General features: G+C 34.9%; 1 protein-coding gene across 13 annotated transcripts in view; it reads right to left on the bottom strand.

The window, feature by feature from the left end:
• Positions 1 to 23202, bottom strand: part of WDPCP (WD repeat containing planar cell polarity effector) — a 476454-nt gene that overhangs the window by 197167 nt on the left and 256085 nt on the right. For all 13 annotated transcript variants that reach the window (XR_004678560.1, XM_035001441.1, XM_035001442.1 and 10 more), the window contains one exon: positions 19518 to 19581. Coding sequence is in view for 12 of the 13 variants with exons in the window: in XM_035001441.1 (XP_034857332.1) it covers positions 19518 to 19581 (64 nt within the window). In the remaining variant the exon portion in view is untranslated. The remainder of the gene's footprint in view (positions 1 to 19517; positions 19582 to 23202) is intronic.

The raw sequence follows: 23202 nt of genomic DNA, 5'->3' as shown, positions 1-23202 counted from the left end.
AAGGGAGATGGGGAACACTTCACAATTCATTTTGTAACACTGATGCCAAAACCAGAAAGACATTAAACACTACAGACCAATATGCACATACTGTAGTGTGCATGTGTGTATGTGTCTATATGTATACATACAATTGTGTGTGTGTGTGTATCAAAACTACTGAGAGAAATTAAGAACTTAAATAAGTGGAAAATATGCCATATCCATGAACTCAGTTTTTTTTGTTTTTTTTTTTTTTGAGGGAGAGGGAGGGAGAGAGTGAGAACAGGGGGTGGGGGAGAGGGAGAGAGAGAATCTTAAGCAGGCTCCACACCCAGCGTGGAGCCCAATGTGGGGCTCAATCTCATGACCCTGAGACCATGACGTGAGCTGAAATCAAGTCGGATACTTAACCAGCTGAGCTACCCAGATGCCCCTGAACTCAGTATTTTAAAGATGTCAACTGTTTGACTCAACTGATTTACAGATATAATGTGACCCCAATCAAATCTCAGCACAATTTTTAAAGAAACTAATAAAATGATTCCAAAATTTATATGAAAATGCAAAGGACCTAGACTAGCTAAAATAATTAAAAAAAAAAAGTTGGAGAATTACACTGCCTGATCCCAAGATTTACAATAAACAATAACAATCAAAACAGTGTGACACTAGCTATAGTATTAAGCAGCATATCTGAATCTTAGGATTACTGACATTTTGGACCAGATATTTTTTTGTCATTAGGAGTTGTCCCATGTATCCTAGGATGTTTAATAGTATCCCCAGCCTCTACCCACTAGATACCAATAACACAATTGTTGTGACAATAAAAATTGTCTCAAGATATTGCCAAATGTCCCTGGGGTTGGGGGAAGGGAATAAAATCATCCTGTTGGAAACTACTGGTATAGACATATAAATCAATGGAACAGAATAGAGAATTCAGAAATAGACTCACAGATATGTGCCCAATTGATTTTCAAGGAGGTGCAAAAGCAGTTCGGGGGAGAAAGAATAGTTTTGAAACAATTGTACAACCATATGAAAACAAAACAAAACTTCAACCCATACCTGGTTTCACATTCAAAAACTGCCTGGGTATACAATCATGCATACGTCTACCTATAGAAACTAAAATTATAAATTTTTTGAAGAAAAAATACAAGAAATTAATTGTAGCACTGGGTAGTAAGGCAAAGATTTCTTAGATCTGACTCAAAGTGCACAACTTATCCAATAAATTCCAGTTACAAAATAGTATATACTATGTAATTACATTTAAATTAAATTCTTGACAATGTTATCTATAGTAGTGAAAGGCAGATTGGTGGATTCCTGGGGTTGGGCAGGAGAGTGACTACAAAAAACTTCCTGGGGTGATGGAAATGTTCTTTAAATAAATGTTCTATAAATGTTCTATATGTTTGTGATTATGTGACCATATACATTTGTCAAAACTAATCAAATTGCAAATTTAAAATTGGTGAATATGATTGTATATAAATTGCTCAATATTATAAATTTAAAAATAGCATTTTCAATGGATTAAGCATATGAATTATTTTTGAGTTAATGTATTAATAATAGTGATGTACAAAAAACAGAATTAGTAGCTCTTAGAGAATGCTGGGGATATGGGAAATACAGATAAAGAATCCAGCATTTGCCTTTTCTTCCCTACAAGAACTGTACCTCAGAATAACCCCAAAAGCAAGGAGGAAAACAATTTTAAGAATCCCAGCTAACAAATGAAGAGGGAATAATAGAATATCACCACTTTGCAGCACTAATGAAATAATGGATGTAATAGCAATGATTCAAGCTATATAGGCAGAAAGCTTCAGGGGAAATTTATAATGATTAGATTAGATTGATAAATCCTGAACCCACTGATCAACCTTAATATCACAAAAAAAGAAAACCTAACATTATTTGTCACTTGATACACAACAATATGTATGAAGCATCTTTGTCAAAAAACCAAAACAAATAGACAATAAATTTTTTTCTTTTCTCCTTGTTTGTATGTATACACACAAAGATAAATGAACTACTGGTCTACAGGAAATACAGGAGACAGAGGAACATGTTAAGCACTCCAAAGATAATGCAACTGGCACAATTCAAAATATGAGAAATTCTTCAGGGTAAATGGCGTAATTTATTCAAAAAAGAAACTGCAAACACGTGGGAAAAGAGAGGTAGCTGGACTTCATATTAAAATAGACCTCTGAGACACACTAACCAAATGTAATGTTGGACCTTGTTTGTGTCCTGAGATCCAACTACCTTTTTAGATGTTTAAAATAAACACTTCAGGACGTAACAGGGAAATGTGAACATCAATTGGATTATGTGATGATACTAAGAAAATAAGGGGGATTTTTTTGGGTGTGGTAACATTGTCATGGTTTTGTTTCTATAAAAATTAAAAAAGAAAAAGAACTCATCTTTTAGAGACACATACTGAAGAATTTAAAGTAAAATAATATGATGCTTCATAATAATCCCAAACAGGATATAAGGTAGCTGGAGACATAAATGAAAAGTGTTTAGTAACGCATAGATAACCGTTGAAGCTACGTAACTGGTATATGGTGATGTATTATTTTATTCTCTCTGCTTTTTAATCAATAATAAAAAAACTAAATTCAAAATAAAATTAACAGTATCTTCCTACTTATAAACAAATTTCCTTTCTCTGTAGTTTTTTCCTTTTAATCCTAATTTTGTTTTTGTTTTCTTCTGTGCATCTTGATCCTATCTTCCAAACTAATGTCATATAGGTCTTTTCTAGCAAATGGCTCTGATTTTTATGATAATTTCTACTTTTAAATTTTCATTTAATTTCTTCTTTTATCTTCTTTAATTTCATTTTTCTAGATCCTTTGGATTTATTTGCCTTTCCCTACCCACTTGGATAAAAGCACATATGATTTATTTTGAATATTTTTAAACACTAATGGATTTAAGACTACAAATTTCTTCTGAGCATTAATGCTTTGGCTTTAAAGGCAAGATTTGATATATTTTTATTGTCATTAAATTTAAAAGTTTGTACTTTCTGCCTTTAGCCCAAGAGTTATTAAGAAGCATGCTGTTAAAGCCCAAAACCAGTAGGAAGGAAGGATATAATAGATATTAGAAAAGAATTACATGAAATAGAGACTAAAAAACAATAGAACTGATTAGTGGAACCAGTTGTGTGTTCTTTGAAAAGACAAACAAAACTGATAAACCAGACTCATCAAGAAAAAGAGGATTCAAATAAAATCAGAAATGGAGAAGTAACAACTGACACTACAGAAATACAAAGGATTATAAAAGAATATTATGAAAAATCACATGCCAACAAATTAAAAACCTAATAAAAATGGATAAATTCCTAGAAACATATAACCTCCCAAAACTGAATTAGGAAGAAATAGAAAATTTGAACAGACCAATTACTAGCAATTGAATCAGTAATCAAAAACTATCTAACTAGGACAAATAATCCTAAAATTTGGATTTGTATGGAACTAAAAAAGACCCTGAGTAGCCAAAGCAATTTTGAGAAGGAAGAACAAAGCTGGAAGTACTAATCCCAGATTTCAAGATCTACTATAAAGCTATATTAATCAAAACAGTATAGTACTGGCACAAAAAAAGACACATAGATCCATGGAACAGAATAGAGACCCTAGAACTAAACTTACACTTTTATGGTCAATTAGTCTACAACTAAGAAGATAAGAATGTACAATGGGGAAAAGTCAGTCTCTTCAACAATGGTGCTGGGAGAACTGGACAGGTATATGCAAAAGAATGAAACTGAACCACTTTGTAACACCATACACAAAAATAAACTCAAAGTGGTGTAAAGACCTAAATGTGAGACCTGAAACCATAAAAGTCCTAGAAGTGAACATAGGCAGTAATTTCTTGTTTTAAAAAAACAAAAACATTTTGGAGCTCTGTAGTTAAATGAATAGTGCTATATCTACTTGATGGATTCTACGGTCAACTATATAATTATGAAGGATCTCTTTGTATTAGTTGTCTATTGCTGCATAAAAAACCTACCCCAAAATTGGCAGCTTAAAACAATAAACAGTGATTATCTCACAATTTCTGAAGGTCAGGAATATAGGACAACTTAACTGGGTGATTCTGACTCATGGTCTGTCATGAGGTTGCAGTCAAGATGCTGACCAGAGCTGCAGTCATCTGAAAGTTTGGGGATAAAGGACCTACTTAGGTCCTACTAGGTGGCTCATTCACATGTTTTTGGCTGGAGGCTTTTCATAAGATACATTGGTATGCCACTGCATAGACCTCTCAATAAGGCTGCCTGAATGTCCTAATGACATGGCAACTAGTTTCCCGTAAAACAAGTGTTCAGAGACAAAGGGATCGAAAAGGAAGCCACAACACATTATATTACCTAGTTTCAGAAGTTATAAGTGAAGTGAGTTACTAAGTCCAGCTCACATTCAAGGGGATGAGAGGATAAGGCACCAACTTTTGAAAAGAGAAATATCAAATCAAGTATCAAATATCGGGACCTATTTTTAAAGTACCTTACTTTTCCTTCTCTAATCTTTTTGTGTACATATATTTTGTCTCATACTTGGTTTTGGCAGCATTTATTTGTATATCTTTTTCCATTTGAACTTTCCCATGTAATTTTGAGTTTGGAGGGTTTTTTTTTTAAGTGCAACATATATCAGGATATTTTAAAAATCCAATCTTATGGTCTCTGATTTTCAATAGGTGAACTTAATTCATTCACATTTTGCATTATAATTACTGACTAGACATTCTTGACAGCTTATTTTGTATTTTCTATTTACTATGCCATTTGTGATTTCCTTTTGATTATTTCCTATTTGCTTTTTAATAATTCATTAAGCTTTCTTTCTTGTATTTTTCCTATCTATTGGTTCCAAGGTTATGCTGTTTGTGTTAGTCTGATAGTGCTGCCATAACAAAATACCATCGGCTGGGTGCTTTCAACAACAGAAATGTATCTTTTCACAATTCTGGAGGCTAAAGGTCCAAGATCAAGCTGTTGACAGGTTTGGCTTCTTCCCGAGGCCTCTCTCGTTGGCTTGCAGATAGCCACCTCCTTGCTGTAAGCTCTCATGGCCTTTCCTCTGTGCACATGCATCCCTGGCGACTCTTCTTTTTATAAAGACACTCTCATATTGCATTAGGGATCCACTTTAATGGCCTATCTCCAAATACAGTCACACTGAGGGTTAAAGCTTAAACATATGGATTCGGGAGGGCATGGGGACAGAATTTATTCCACAACACCATCTATTCCTATTTTTCTTGTGTATAGTCCTAAATTCTTAGCATAATCATATCAACTTACATTTCTAACAAGACCTGGGGAAATTAGTATTTATTTATTTTGACTTTTTTCCTCTCATGCACCCTACTGCAATGTGATTATTCACCCTTGCTTGCCCAGGCACATTTTTCTAATTCCTAGTATCTCTTTCCATAGGCATGGGGAATTTCTGGTGCTTTTTCCAACCTTGGGAGCAGTATTCTCCTCTTGACATTCAGGTTTCTGCTTTCTTTTTCAATCTCGTTTTGTCTGTTTTACAGCTTTCAGTGGATTCCTCACAGCTTCTGGTCCATCATACATTCTTGTTTTGAATTCCAGTTATAAATTTTAAATACACGCACACACACACACACACACACACACGTTCCATCATTTCTAGAGATTTGGCACAGGAGGGAGAGGTTGATGTATGCACTCAATCCAGTGTCTTAAAACAGAAGAGGTACATTTCATTTAGAAGTTAATTCTTTAGAATGAAGACTTCTGACTGGGAAAACTGAAATTGGAAGTCCAAATGGATAAGTTTGAGTCAATAGAAGCCAGAAACGTCTATAGTTATAATATTTAAAATTACAATTATATTGTATGTAATGAATGGTAATTCTTATTTCAGAAGTTAGCAGGTATAAAACTCCTCTATATAGAAACAGTGCCAAAGAGGCAATTTTATGTCAACTTGATCATCAAGCAAGTGCCTAGGAGTGGCAGATGTAAGCCACACTACAGAAATCATGCCAATGAAAGACAAACTACCCAATAGTGTCATGCCAAGGGAAGGCACAGATGGCTGGAGAGCAGCAGCTATAGGTCTTTTTATAGCATTATCAAATGGCACAAACTTGACATTCCAACTGGTCCTGTGCCAATGGCCAAGGTAATTAGGGATGCCAACGTGAGAATGTTCAGAAGGCATACTCATCTTCATGCCATCCAACATGGGGCCAGAGAAGCAATCTTGGGTGGCAAATGAGTAGTTTTATGCCACAGTAATAATTAGGTTGGAGAGGTTACCTGAATTTTCAAAAGCAGAATAAGATCCCAAAGACACAAAATTAAAAGCAGCATTTCTGTGACCAACAGAAACAGACTCCCAAACCACATAGCTTCTACCTAGAAAAACATGAACAATAAAGAGTCTAGAGTCATGACAACAGTGAAAATTTTTTTTCTTTAAAAAAATTTTAAGCAATCTCAGAGTTAGAGAAGTTTCAAATACAGGACAAAGATTTTTCCTTCTGAATTATTTGAGAGGAAGTTGCCAACACACTCCTGAATACTTTGGTGTTTATTTCCTACTAATTAGGACATTGTCCTATATAACCACAATCAAATCATCAAAATCATAAGGTTACACTGATAACATTCCAGCTTAAATCACTGAAATTGCACCAATTGTTCCAGTAATGTTTTTCATATCACAAAGATCAATTTCTTGACAGATTTAGTTGTTATGTTATGTCATATGTCTTATGAAAGTCTTGCTTTCATTCACATGAACTTGGCATTTTTTGGATAGTATAGGTTAGTTTTTATAATGTCCCTCAATTTGGGTTCAACTGATGTTTCCTCAGGATTAGATGCCGGTTATACCCCTTTTTGCAGGAATATCACAGAATGGCTGTTGTGTTCTTATTGTAGTATATATTTTGTATTTTGTAGCAAATTATTTTGATTTGTTCCATTATTGATGATGGTGTTTTGATCACCTAATTAACATGGTGTTTACCAGCCTTCCACTGTAAAGTTACTCTTTTTCTTTTGTAAATAACACATACTTTGTGGGGAAATATTTTGAGACAATGTAAATACCCTGTATCTCAGGAAACTTTTACAGTTATAGCATCCATTAATTATTCTTGCCTTACTCCATTATGACTATAATATCTGCCAAATTGTGATTTTCTCAATCATTCCTTTTACATTTATTAGTTGGGTTTATTTATTTACTTATGTACTTACTTGAATCAATATGGACTCAATGGCAATTTATTTTATACAACTGATTATAATCATCCCACATATTTTGATAAAATTCAATTCAAAATATTTCCTAAATTCTCTCATGATTTCTTCTTTGACCCATGAGACTTTTAGAGAAATACTGCTTAACATGTAAATAGTTGGGAACTTTGTTGATAAATTGAATGCTACTGAATTGTAATTTAATTCCTTTGGTGTCATAGTTCACTCTTCTAAAGTGTATTGTGCTTTATTTTTGGATCAGCATATAATCTATGTTTAGTGTATGTTCCACGTGCATTTGAGAAGAATGTGCATTCTTTTTTTTTTTTGTCAGAGAGAGAGAGAGAGTGAGAGAGAGCACAAGCAGGGGGAGCAGCAGGCAGAGAGGCTGAAACAGACTGAGCAGGGAGCCCAATGCGGGACTCAATCCCAGGACATTGGGATCCTGACCTGAGCCGAAGGCAGATGCTTAACGGACTGACCCACTCAGGCATCCCAAGAATGTGCATTCTAAAGTTGTTAAATATAGGTTCAAAAAACATCAGGTCAAGTTGGTGGATAGGTTCATATATTCTGTATCCTTATGGGTTTTTTGTACTACTTAGTCTGTGAATTACTACATTTGTCTATTTTTCTTTTTTGGTTGTCAACTTTTGCTTTGTATATTTGAAACTCAGTTATTTTGTATATAAACATTTAGAATTATGTCTTTCTGCTGACCTTTTATTATCATGAGTGTCTCTGTCTTTTAATACTTCCTTTGTTCTGAAATCTACTTTCTCTGGTACTTATGTTTTGTGTGTTGTATCTTTTAAATTTGTGTCATAATAACTAATGTGTTTCTCTTACAGGCAGAATATAAGTAGGTCTTGCTTTTTATCCAGTCTGACAATCTCAGACTTAAAAAAAATTCAATCTGCATTTTAATTGGAGTGTCCAGTTAATCTAAATTTAATTTTCCTTCCTGTCCTACCCTCTTTTAGATTGACTATTTTAAACGTCTTTTTAAATTTTCCTCTATTGACTTTTTTTTTTAGCTGCATACCTATTTAAATTTTGAGGAAAACCCTCTAGGCACTATAATACACAGTGTTAACTTATCATAGTCTGCTTAGAATTAATATTGTACCACTTTTTAAAAATTTTATTTTATTATGTTAGTCACCATACAATACATCATTAGTTTTTGATGTGGTGATCCACGATTCATTGTTTTCATACAACTCCCAGTGCTCCATGCAGTACGTGCTCTCCTTAATACCCATCATCAGGCTAACCCATTCCCCCACCCGTCTCCCCTCTAAAACCCTGTTTGTTTCTCAGAGTCCATAGTGTCTCATGGTTCATCTCTCCCTCTGATTTCCCCCCCTTCATTTTTCCCTTCATTCTCCTAATGTCTTCCATGCTGTTCCTTATGTTCCACAAATAAGTGAAACCATATGATAATTGACTTTCTCTGCTTGACTTATTTCACTTAGCATAATCTCCTCCAGTCCCATCCATGCAGATAAAGGGCTGGTATCCAAGATCTGTAAAGAACTTTTCAAACTCATAATCCAAAAAACAAGTAAGTGCAAAAATGGGCAGAAGACATGAACAGACACTTCTTTGAAGATGACATACAAATGGCTAACAGACACATGAAAAAATGTTCATCATCATTAGCCATCAGGGAAATTCAAATCAAAACCACATTGAGATACCCCCTTACACCAGTTAGAATGCAAAAATTGACAGGGCAAGAAACAACAAATGTTGGAGAGGTTGTGGAGAAAGGGGAACCCTTTTACACTGTTGGTGGGAATGCAAGTTGGTACAGCCACTTTGGAAAACAGTGTGGAGGTGCCTCAAAAAATTAAAAATAGAGCTACCCAGCAATTGCCCTATTGGGTATTTACCCCAAAGATACAGATGTAGTGAAAAGAAGGGCCATATGCACCCCAATATTCATAGCAGCAATGTCCGCAATAGCCAAACCGTGGAAGGAACTGAGATACCTTTCAACAGATGAATGGATAAAGAAGATGTGGTCCATATATACAATGGAATATTACTCAGCCATCAGAAAGGATGAATATTGTACCACTTTTGGTAAAAGGTATGAAACTTATAATAGTATGATTCCATTTTACCATCCACCATGATGTTAGGATGTTACTGTCATTCAATTCATATCTACATGTTATAAATACCACAATGAATTATTATTTTGCTTTGGACAATTATCTTTTAAAGAATTTTTTACATGAGGAAAAAATACTTTTACTACTAATCCACATTTACCATTGCCAGAGCTCTTCCTTCTTTTATATAGACCATGTTTCTATCTAGTATATTTGTTCTGCCTGAAGAATTTCTTTTAATTTTTCTTGTAGTGCAGGTCTCCTGAGTTGGTGCTATCTCCGCTTTCATTTGTTCAAAAGTGTCTTTATTTCACTATTTTAAGATAATTTTCACCAGATATAAAATTTTGTATTGTGAATTATTTTTTCAGTACATTAAAGATGTTACATTATCTTTTGGCATCATTTTTCTGTTGAGAAGTCAGCCATAATTCATATTAGTTGGTCCTTCTATGTCCTTTTGTTTGTTTATTTTCTGGGTATTTTTTAGATTTTTCTCTTCACCATTGTTTTTCAATAGTTTGGATAAGCTGCGCCAAGATGTGGTGTGCCTGAGTATTGCTTTGTCTATTTGGAGTTCACTGAGCTTCTTGGAAATGTAGACTGTTTTCCACGAATAACATGTATTTTAGACCAGCTGATTTTGATTTCACAAATTACTGAAGCTTTATTAATTTTTGTAATATTTTTCCTTCCTTTTATTAAGATTGGATGATCTCTACTAATCTGTCTTGATGTCTATGGATCCTTTATTATATTGTACAATCTTTTGCTAAACCTAGCCAGGGAATTTTTCATTTCAGATTTTACATTTTTCAGTTCTAGAATTTCTTTTGCCCCTTTTAAGTTTTCTTATCTCTGCTAAGAATCCCTATATATTCAATCATTATGTTCATCTTTTCTTCAAAATACCTGAACTTATAATAGTTGCTCCAAAGTTTTTTTCCTCTCCTTTCAATATCTGGGTCCTCTCAGGATCTGTTACCATTATTTCCTTTTCCTCTTCATTATACATCACATTCTCCTGCTTCTCACATACCTAATAATGTGTTACTTTGTGATGTATATAGGGGACATCACATTATAAGGAATTTGGGTAATATTGTCTTTTAAAAGGTGTTGAATTTTGTACTAGCAGGGCATTAAATTAGTGGTGGATTCTTTTGAACATGTTCAGTTGGTTTTGTGATTTTTAAAGGCAGATCTCTTTCAGTTTTGTACAGAGTCCTGGGATATGGCTTTTATGTTCAAACATGGCATTTCTGTGGTTTCATATAAATGCCCAGTGAAGTTGCTTCACTTTGATCCAGAATTCCAGCATCTCTCAGCATTATGCAGCCTCTCCACTTATTTATTTATTTTAAGATTTTATTTATTTGTCAGAGAGAGAGCACAGCAGGGGGAGGGACAGAGGGAGAAGCAGGCTTCCCACTGAGCAAGGAGTCCGATGTAGGACTTGATCCCAGGACCCTTGAAACATGACCTGAGCCGAAGACAGATGCTTAACTGACTGAGCCACCCAGGCATCCCAGCAGCCTCTCCATTTAGCTCTCAGTCTCACAGAAGTGACTCTTTGGTAAGCCTTGTGTACTTGTGGCTTAGCCTTCCATCAAGGACCCAAAGGAGCCACCTTGTAGACTTCTGGGTCCCCACTCTTCACACAGATTTTCCCATTCTGGTATGTTGCCCCACAAATTCTAGATCACTCATCATCTCTGAATTCTGAATTCTTATCTTTGGCTCTCCAGTTGAGTGACATTACTGGTCTCTGTTCTGGAAATTATATAGAGAGCCATCTGTGTATTCCCTATTTTTTAAGAAGCAAAGTCCTGCAGGACTTATTGTCCAATGCCTAAATATAGTTGTCTTATATTTTGTTCAGTTTTATAGTAGTTTACAGTGGGAGGGCAAGTATGAAAACCAATTTGTTCATTAGCTGGAAGTGGAAAATCCTCTTCCCTTACCAGTAATATTTTAAAACAGTTGAGCCAATATTGATTATATAAATACTCCTTTTTGCTTGGGTTTTGGTAGGAAATAACCTTGAACTGCAGGGGTCAATGAGAAACTAATGTTTGTTTTTTTTAAGATTTTATTTATTTATTTGACAGAGAGATCACAAGCAGAGGGAGTAGCAGAGGGAGAGGGAGAACCAGGCTCCCCACTGAGCAGGGAGTGCGACACGGGGCTTGATACCAGGACCTTGAGATCATGACCTGAGCTGAAGGCAGATGCTTAAACATCTGAGCCATCCAGGTGCCCCAGAAACTACTGTTTTTTTTTAAAGGACAGGAAATTGGGGACAGACACTTTAAAAAGTGTTGTACTTATCCAGTTCACATGACACTCTAAGATACAACTCTTCTTCATGTCTCCCAAGATGCAGATGGATTCTCAAAGAGCAGACTCACAGTCCTAGAAGATCTATCAATATCATGTTTGACATATACCACATCTATCTCTAAGAAAACTATCACTAAACATGTGAAAGCATTCTTCCCTGGAGCCATGAATGAGACATAGGGAAATAGGCATTGGTGTTATTTTTCTGTGGTCCTTTCTATATTCACTGTACACTTCCTTTTATTATAGATTAAGAGCTCTTAATCTGGATGAATGATACTCTAAATAAACCAGGGTTCTGTAAATCATTTAAGCTAGATCAGATGTCATTCTGCAATAAACATTCTTACAGATAACTTTTGAATTTTGGTAAATAATAAAAGGAAAAGAATAGTTTTTTGAACTTAGTTATTGGGAGTCATCAAGTCATAAATCACAGCTTTGGGAAACTTCCAGACTTTTAGTTTATATAAGTTGTTTGGTATAAATGGAATTAGTATGAACTTTAGAGTCAAATACATCTGAGTTTGACTCATAATTCTTAGTTTTCCTTATAATCAGTTTTATCAACTATAAATAGGTATAATAATTCTATTGGTTAGGATTATTATGAAAATTAAATAGTTGCTTATATTATTTTATCTTATAAAATAATTTATAAAGTAGTATAATATATTATATATTATATTAACATAATATGTTATATCATTATATAAGGCATTATCTGGTATAATGCCTTTGCAGATGATCAAGAAAAGTTAGCTGCTTTAATTTTGTGAGATGTAATGATTTTGTTGTTGATAATCATAAAGCACTTGGCATGCCCTCAAGAAAGACAGACTATAAATTTAAGCAGGCATAAACACAAATATCTTCTATTATTATCAAAAAGGAAAGCTCTGCATTATTAACCTTATAAGATTAATACAATTCTTCAACTTGAAGGGCTGAAAAGTTTTTTTTTACTTTTTTGAAAATAAGATAAAGTTTAAAAAACTTAGGTTTTTCTTTTTTTGATGCTTTTCCTATAATTGAACAATAAACCCTAGTATATACAACATCTTATAAAATTTCATTTGCTCCGTTTTGGGCATAAAATTGATGATATGTCATGCTTTAAAGTAGAATTTGTGACATTTAAGGCTCTTAGTGATTAATAGTTCAAACATAATAGCACACTGCAGGGGGTTATCCAGAATTGGAAAGCAGCTAGTGCCAATTTTAACACTTCACTCACCTTCTAAAAATATTCTGCAGAACTTCTGATTCCAGTTACCCAGATAAGCATATATCAGCCAATACTCCTGCTGATAGTAACTAGAACAGCTGGATAAAATAATTTTTAAAATTCTGCTTGAAGATATTGGAGAACTACCAAGACAGTGAGCATTTGAAGGACCAAGATTCTAGACAGAAGCAAAGCCCAGAGAGGTAAGCCTGACATTTGGTGCTGCTTTTGCTTTTCAAAGCATTTGCCAATATGTAATTGGCGGCCAAGAGGGTGAGAAACTTAACAGAAAGTAGTGTTTGAAAAGTTGAGAAACTGCAGAGAGCTTTAGGTAGAGTCAATGGGCAAAGACCACAAAGTTATACTTCAGGGTCTGCTAAAGGGCAGGGCTTCCAACTAGATTCCTGAGGGGCTACACTCTTGATGTAAGTATAAAGTAGAAATAAGCCAGTTCTTAGACTGAAACTCATCTTCAAATAAACTCAATCCTAGAATAGATTAAGGTATCATTTAACCCCTACCCTAACTACCTGCCAGAAGCAAAAGTAAATTCTTTCTGGAGGAAAACAGCATCATACACAGCCTCAAATTATCACTACATTTTTAAAATTCTATATACAACATTCAATAAAAAAAGAACAAAGAGATAAGACCAAATGATCCCAAAACAAGAACAAAAAGATCCAATTAGAGGAAAAATGTAACTAATAAGCAAACTGGAGGGAAAAATGGAATAATATAATTAACATAATAAAGGGCAAGGGTGGTTAGATAAAAGGACATAGAATAGGTGGAACAAATAGAAAAGAAAGAGGGTAGGACAAACACAATTGTATTATTTATATTATAATTCAATTAAATAATCTAATTGAAAGACAAAGGTGACAGTTGATTATAAATATACAATTATATACTGCTTACAAGAGATACAACTTAAATATAAGGAGATATGCATACATGATATATGAAGCAAATACAAACCAAAATAAAACTGGTGTAGGTATACTTTGAGATGAAGTAGGTTTTTTTTTTTTAAGATTTTATTTATTTATTTGACAGAGAGAGACACAGCGAGAGAGGGAACACAAGCAGGGGGAGTGGGAGAGGGAGAAGCAGGCTTCCCACTGAGCAGGGAGCCCGATGCGGGGCTCGATCCCAGGACTCTGGGATCATGACCTGAGCCGAAGGCAGATGCTTAACGACTGAGCCACCACCCAGGCGCCCCAAGATGAAGTAGGTTTTAAGGCAAGAAGCATTATTACAAAATAGAAGAATGTTTCATAATGATGAAGGCTCAATATACCAAGAAAATTGGCATGCACCTAATTACACAGTGTTAAAACAAAACAAAAAAGACAAGTCCACAATTACAGTGGAAAATTTTAAAACACAGTCTCAGTGAGGATACAGAAGAACTGAAAAACATGACTAACAAACTTGATTTTATATGGAACACTGCATTTAACAACTGTAAACTGTAGACTGCACATTTTCTTCAATGCACATGGAAATCTTACCATTGACCATATAATGAGCCATAAAGGAATTTCAATAAATTTCAAAGGGTTGATGTAATACAGAACAGGTTAAGGGGTGTGTGTGTGTGTGTCTCCCTAGAAAATGTTTTATTGTTTGAAATTAGGAAATACACTTTAAGAAACCTAGAGCAAAGAAGAATTCCCAACAGTTATGTTAGAAATCGCTTGAGCTGAATGATAATGAAAAATAGACACACAAAATTGTCAGAATGCAATCAAAGCCATGCTTAAATGGAAATTATACCCTTGAATGCATACATTAAGAAACAGAAGCTGAAAAATCCATGACTTAAGCATCTATCACAAGTTAGAGTAAGAACAACACATTTAAACAAACTTGGAAGACTTACACTATTGGATATAAATATTTATAAAGTAATTAAGGCAGTTTGGTATTGGAGCAAGGACAGAGTCTAGTAGTAGACCTACACATATATATGGGCACTTGGTTTATTTTCATTGAATTATAGTTGACATACAGTATTACATTATTTGCAGGTATACAACATAGTGGTTCAATAGATCTATACATTATGCAATGCTTACCATAAGTGTAGTTACCATTTGTCAACACACAACACACAAAGTTATTACAATATTATTGACTATATTCCCTATGCTGTACTTTTCATCTCCCTAACTTATTTTATATGTGCAGGATTGTAGCTCTTAATCCCCTTCACCTACTTTGCCCATCCCCCTACACCCCTCTACTTTGACGATCACCATTTTGTTCTCTATATTTATGAGCCTGTTTGTTTCTTTTTGGTGTTTGTTTGTTCATTTGTTTTTATTTTTAGCTTCCACATATAAGTGAAATCATATTGTATTTGTCTTTCTCTGCCTGATTTATTTCACTTAGCATAATACCCTCTAGGTCCATCCATGTTGTCACAAATGACAAGATTTCATTCTTTTTATGGCTAATATTCCATTGTGCATGTGTGTGTATATGCATACATCACATTTTCGTTACCCATTCATTTATGGATGGACACTTGGGTTGCTTCCATATCTTGGCTATTGTAAATAATGCTGCAATAAACATAGGGGTGCATATATCTTTTCAAATGAGTGTATTCATTTTCTTTTTTTTTTTTTAAGATTTTATTTATTTATTTGACAGAGAGAGAGAGAGAGCGAGAGGGAACACAAGCAAGGGGAGTGTGAGAGAGGAAGCAGGCTTCCCGCTGAGCAGGGAGCCCAATGTGGGGCTCGATCCCAGGACCCTGGGATCATGACTTGAGCCAAAGGCAGACGCTTAACGACTGAGCCACCCAGGCACTCCGAGTGTATTCATTTTCTTTGGGTAAATATCCAGTAGCAGAATTATTGGATATGGTATTTCTATTTTTAATTTTTTAAGGAACCTCCATACCATTTTCCATAGTGGCTGCACTAATTTACATTCCTGCCAACATTCTCCACATCCTTGCCACCACTTGTTCTTTTTTTTTTTTCTTTAATACTTTTAAGTAATTTCTATACCCAACATGGGGCTCAAACTCACAACTCCAAGATCAAGAGTGTTACACTCCACAGACTGAGCCAGTCAGGTGCCCCCACCACTTGTTATTTCTTATCATTTTGATACTAGCCATTCTGACTGGTGTGAGGTGATATCTCATTAGGATTTTGATGTGCATTTCTGTGGGAACCTCATTTATGACAAAGGTGACCCTGTAAAGCAGCAAGCAAAGGACAATTTTGTCAATAAATGTCACAAGCCCACTGGATATACATATGATAGAAATCAATTTTGAGTTATATCCTCTTAAAAATCAACAGAGGTGGATTGTAGGTTTAAATGTTAACATTAAAATAATACAAATTCTGGAAGATAAAAAGAAGTTTTGGGGTACCTGGCTGGCTTAGTCTGTAGAGCATGCAACTCTTGATTGGGGGGTGGTGTGTGTGTGTGTGACTTTGAGCCCCATGCTGGGAGTAGAGATTACTTAAAAATAAAAACTAAAAAAAAAAAAAAGAATTTTCAAGACCTTGGGGTAGTAAAAGATTTTTAAAACAGGGCACAAAGAGCATTAACTAGCCCCTGGCAACTACCATTTTACTCTATTTCTGTGAGATTAGTTTTTACTTACTTTTTAAGATTCCATATACAACTGATGCCATACAATATTTGTCTTTCTCTACCTGGTTTATTTTCCTTACTGTAATGCCCTCCAGGTTCGTCAATGATATAGCAAATGGCAAGATTTCCTTCATCTGTCAGTAGACACTTAGGTTGTTTTCACATCTTAGCTATTGTGAATAATGCTGCAGTAGACACGGGTAGATACTTCTTCAAGATACTGATTTTTTTTTTCCTCTGGATAATTACCCAGAAGTGGAAATGTTAGATCATATAGTTTTATTTTTAATTTTTTGAGGAACCTCCATATTATTTTCCATAGTGGCTGCACCAGTATATACTCCCACCAACAGTGAACAAGGGTTCCCTTTTTTCCACATCTTTGTCAACCTTTATAATCTCTTTTTTGATAAAAGACATCCTAACAGGTATCAGGTGTTATCAGATTGTGGTTTTGATTTGCATTTCCCAGGTGATTAGTGATGTTGAGTACCTTTTCATGTACCTGTTGGCCATCTGCATGTCCTTTTTGAAAAAAATGTCTTTTTAGGTCCTTTGCTCATTTTTTAATTGAATTATTTGATTTTTTTTGTTATTGATTTATATTTGTTCCTCATATATTTTGGATATTAACGCCTTATCAGATATATGATTTCCAAATATTTTCTCCCATTCGTAGATTGCCTTTTCATTATTTTGACTATTTCATTTGTTGTGCAGAAGCTCTTTCACTTGACATAGTCCTATTTAATTTTGTCTTTTTTTTTTTTTTAATGTGAGGCTTGAATCCATGACCACGAGATCAAGATCTGAGCTGAGATCAAGAGTAAGATCACCCCAAGTCCCACTTATATTTTAGGTTTTGGGGTCTATGCTTTTTTGTTGTCTTATAAAAACAAAACCAAACACACACACACACACATATACACACACACAAACATCGCCAAGACCAATGTCAAGGAGCTTTTTCTTGATGTTTTCTTCCAAAAGTTTTATGGTTTCCAGTCTTACATTTAAGTCTTCAATTCATTTTTAGTTAGTTTTTGTGAGTGATGTAAGGTCTAGGTTCATTCTTTTGCAGGTGGATATCCAATTTTCCTACCACTACTTATTGAAAAGACTATCCTTTCTCCATTGTATGTTCTTGGTCAAAGACTAGTTGACCCTTTATTCTGTTCCATTGATCCATATGCCTGTTTTTATCCCAGTACCACCCATAAAATGGAATACAATGTAAACACTGAAGAAATTATATAGATTTATGTTTACTGATATGGAAAACTGTGTTATATTGTTGAATGAAAAAACTCAAGTTATAAACAAATGTACAGTACACACACACACAAACATACACGCATATTCACACAGAGAGGTATTTTAAAGGATATTCATTTCTAGACTGCAAGATTTCAAGTGGATTTTACTTTTGTTCTCTATACTTTTATGGTAATGTTTCCTTTCTATTATAGTATTATTTATTCTTACAATCAAAATATTTTATTTTCATCTAAGGTCTTGCTGAATCATCTTGATTTTGCTTTAAAAATATCCTCTCCTTTACATTCGTGTAATTCAGGCCCTGTTTCAGGTCTTCATTATTTCTTACATAGCCATGTACAGCAACAATAGTTGCCCTGTCTTAACAGCAGTAACACATGATATCCATATACTACTTACCAGTTTACAAAGTCTTTCAGTACAGTGTCCCTAGACCCAAAACAACCTTACAAGTAAAGAAATATGAAGAAAATCTACCTTTACTAGAGGGAACAGAGGCAGAGGTGAAAAGGTGGAGATAAAGTCAGTGGGATCAAAAAATCGAAAAAGTGTTATAATTTCTGAACTGTGATGTCAACATGCACAGATATTGTAAATATTAAATAGTAAAACCTTCCATCAATATATGAATATGCCTGTTCAATTTGACAGAACAAAATACAAAATACAGATGATAAATAACAGAAGGTTCATAGTTTTGAAGTAATTAGAAAGATTTTTTTCATGATCAATGAAAGCACAATTTAAATGAATGGTGCAAAGCTAGAATTTAAACAACAAACTCATTCCAAAGACAAGTGACCTAAAGCCATGAACCCATTTTAACAACTAAGCCATCAAAGCTTAATTTAAACTACAAAAATGTCTTCATTGTGCAGAAGATTCAGGTAAAAGAGGCTTCTAGAATTTTTTGGCTTTCAAGAAGTTTTTTGCTTTACTGTTTCTTTGACGACAATGAAGTTTCTGTGGAGCAGAATACGCTAGGAAACCAGAAAAGGAACACCACCTTCATCTGATCTCACTGTGACATTGTGGTAAAAGATCTTACAAGAAAATGATACAAAGCACAAGGAGCTGTAAGAAACTGGCCAATTTTACTGCTGTTAGCTAATAAATGGGAGGATTAAAGTGTATGTGAATTTATAACCCCTTGGATCTACTTTGCACTGTGGTTACTTTAAAAATACAAGTGAGAACATTCATAATTTGTTACTTCACACTAAAAGGTAAGGGACAAACTGAGTACATTCAAAATCTATGGTACATATTTTGCCTTATGCCCTAACTTCTGTAGCTGTATTCAGAGGATGGATTAAAAAGACATTTAAGCTTATTAGATAGAAAGGTGTCATCCCACCACATCAAGGTACATGAAAAGTTCAAGAATTATAAATTCTTAGAAAACATAAAATATCCTTTGGGCCCTGGCAAGGAAAATGTCAACAAGTCAAAAGAGACTAGATGGCTATTGACCAGTTTCATGAAGGCAAAGCTGCAAGCCAAGATGGAATAATGCTTTCCCACCATGTGTCTAAGGCACAAATGACACTAATCCTTTTTAATGGTCACAAAAGCTGACAACTTACTCAGCCTTAGAACTGAAGGCACAAAATCATCTCTGGGAATGACTCACCATAAACAGGTCACGAGCACCAATGTCAACAGCTAACAGAAATGCCTTTTCAAATCTCTGGTACCTATAAGGAAGAAAACAAATGTTCTATGTTAGGTGTGAACAAAACCATAAAAGGAGAGAGTTTAATGTATTTATGTTATTGTTTTTTATTCTTCTGATGCTAGTTTAATGTATTTATGTTATTGTTTTTTATTCTTCTGATGGGAAAAATATTTTCAAACAGTAGGGAATTTGCCTGTTGGGATTTTCTGTATGTGAAATGTTACTGCATTTAGGGGGAGCTGAGGCAAAGCGTCCATAGAGGCCTTCAATGCAACTTTCAAGGATAAGCAGAACCCAGAGTAGGTGCTGCTGAATATAGGGAAAGGCTGGCTTAGGAAGCAGGTCTCTCATAATTTTTAACTTTACTGTGTTTTGTAAGAGAAAAGTATGAGGATATGGAGAATATAGCAGGATAAAAGTAATTAACAAGTCAAATAATTACACTTTTGTGTTTCTTAGGTAAAAAGTGAGAAGTCAAATGTATTATTACAAAAGTTGTATTTGTGAGTTTTGGAAAAAATACATCCTAGGCTGCCCTCAAATAACAATAATAAATGGTTTCTAAATATTTTAAAGTATTTTTCTAAATATGTGAAGTATTACTTGTCTGCTCTTTTTTCACAATCGTACTATCTTTATGGTGAAAGTTTAACTTTATGCTAAGATACATGAAAACTACAGTTTAAATTAATTACCTTTACAGAAAGTTTAAGATCTTGAGAGCAAAGCAAGTCATGATCATATACTTTTTGCACAGAGGTTTAGAAGGAAAGGTCTTTTTTTTTTTGGTCTGAATGTGAAGATTTGCACAGATATAATTGTGAGTTTTTCTGACTCCAGAAACAAGCAGTTAAGTAACCAAGTTGTTCTCTGTTCTCTATTTCATATTGTGAAATATGGTAGTATAAAATATAAAGATTTCAACCAGAAAATATCAGAAATATGGAATATTAGTTATTACTAACAGATTACATAAATTTCATTAATAAAATAGCTATAATAAGTAAAGTACAAGCAAAAAATTAATGACTGTTATCCCCAATCTCCTCCTTTGCCCTTCTTACTAGCCTCCCCAGTATTTGCCTGAATCTCTTTCACCTATGGAAGTTCAGAAGGCAATTGTGTTTATTTTTGTTCCAGGAAGCTTACTGATTCATTATACATTCAGTGGAGGTAGGATGTAATGAGAAAGAGGACAGAGGATTATAGCAAGTTACAGTACTTATTCATACAGTCACTGCTCTTTTGCCACTACACTGAAACTTCTCTGGCAATAGTAATCGTCCATCTTCTAATGATCAAACAAATGATAAGTTCTCCTCTTGTGTCCCTTCTGGCCACATCTGACCCTATAAATTTCCCCTCTTTGAAACCCCCTCTTTCCTTGCATTTGGAGATGCCATTCTTTTGTTTTCCAATTTCTAGCATTTCATCTTCTTAGTCTCTTTTCCTAGTTTGTTTTTCTCTGCCTACTCCATGAAGTTGATGTGGTTTTGTACTCTTTTACTTAACACTCACTACTCTAGTCTCCCGACTAACCTTACCTACTCTCATGGCATTGATAATTGTATCAGTGACTCACGAATCTCTAGGATCCCTATCTTTCCTGAGCTTGAAACTCTTACTTCCAGGTACTTCGAATTTAAAATGTCTAATATGTTCACAGATACATCAAATTGGCAATCATATATAGGATAAATTAAAATTGGAGAGAGTGAAATTAAGAGGGGCAAGATAGGATGTATTCTTCTTTCTAGGTGAGAGGTAATGAATGACACTATGATAAAATGAAAGAACAAGCATTGGCATCTGGCAGCATGGACAACCAGAAATACCAAAGGGAGCTCCCAACTAGACTGCCTATAAAACATACATTAAAGTACATCACAGAATTCTAAAAAAAATAAGAAAATCTCTCCAAGGGTTCCATAGTCTTAATCAAAAAAATAGCAACAAAATGAAATCCCTTCATTAAAACTACTGTAAAGATCCCTGAACAGAGAGCAAATACTGGGGAGCAGGGAGAGGCAGAACTATCTAACGGCCATCACTTCAAGAGACTGAGCCCTGAACAAGTCTCAAGGTAAAGATGCTAAACCCAAGACTTCTGATTAAGCCAAGGGTTAAAATATTCCCAGGATATAGTCTAACTTTGGCATAAAGAATAAAAAAAAAATTCATGTCTGGATTAAAGCATTTTTTTTTAAGTAGGCTCTATGAACCCAAGAACTACATTCCCATGCTCCACCAACTGAGCCAGCCAGGTACCACTGGATTAAAGCATTTTTGATAGAAAGCCCTAGGATTACCATCAATTAAAATAAAACAAATATGAGTTCACCATCAAAAATCACCAAATGCAGGGGCACTTGGATGGCTCAGTTGATTAGGCATCTGACTCTTGATTTCGGCTTAGGTCATGATCTCAGGTCATGAGATGGAGCCCTGAGTTGGGATTCTCTCTCTCTCCCTCTGCCCCTCCCCCTGTTTGTGTGCTTTCTATGAAACAAGTGTATCTTAAAAAAAAATCACCAAATGCACAAGAAAACAAGCTACTATGATGTAAAATAATTTCACAGACTGTTTTTTCTTATGGTATCTTATAATTCATATATGCTTTCTATACTCCCTTTTAAATTTTTTTTATTTAAATTCAATTAACATATACTGTATTATTAGTTTCAGAGGTAGAATTCAGTGATTCATCAGTTACACACAACACCCAGTGCTCCTTACTTCAAGTGTCCTCCTTAATGCCCATCACCCAGTTACTCTATCCTCCCACAGACCTCCCCTCCAGTAACCCTGTTTGTTCTTTATAGGTAAGAGTCTCCTATGGTTTACCTCCCTCTCTGTTTTCCTCTTATTTTATTTTTTCCCTCCCCTCCCCTATGTTCATCTGTTTTGTTTCTTCAATTCCGCATATGAGTGAAATCATATGGTACTTGTCTTTCTCTGACTGACTTATTTCATTTAGCATAATACCCTCTAGGTCCATCCACATCATTGCAAATGGGAAGGTTTCATTCATTTTAATAGTTGAGTAATATTCCATTGTGTGTGTGTGTATGCGTGTGTGTGTATAGATACCAGATGTGTGTATAGATAGATTAGATAGATAGATAGATAGATAGATAGATAGATAGATAGATAGATAGATATACCACCTCTTTTTTTTTTTTTAAGATTTTATTTATTTATTTGAGACAGAGAGAATGAGAGGGAGGAGGGTCAGAGGGAGAAGCAGACTCCCTGCCGAGCAGGGAGCCCGATGCGGGACTCGATCCAGGGACTCCAGGATCATGACCTGAGCCGAAGGCAGTCGCTTAACCAACTGAGCCACCCAGGCGCCCCTATACCACCTCTTCTTTATCCATTCATCTGTCGATGGACATCTGGGCTCTTTCCATAGTTTGGCTATTGTGGACATTGTTCCTAGAAACATTGGGGTGCACGTGCCCCTTCGAATCACCATGTTTGTATCCTTTGAATAAATCCCAGTAGTGCAATTGCTGGGTGGTAGGGTAGTCCTATTTTTAACTTTTTGAGGAACCTCCATACTGTTTTCCAGAGTGGTTGTACCAGGCTGCATTCCCACCAGCAGTGTAAGAGGGTTCCCCTTTCTCCGCGGCCTTGCCAA

Source organism: Mirounga leonina, unplaced genomic scaffold (genome assembly GCF_011800145.1).
Source record: "Mirounga leonina isolate KUSES-001 unplaced genomic scaffold, KU_Mleo_1.0 Mir_125, whole genome shotgun sequence".
In the NCBI taxonomy this organism is placed as follows: domain Eukaryota; kingdom Metazoa; phylum Chordata; class Mammalia; order Carnivora; family Phocidae; genus Mirounga; species Mirounga leonina.
This window is presented reverse-complemented; position numbering and strand designations above follow the sequence as displayed.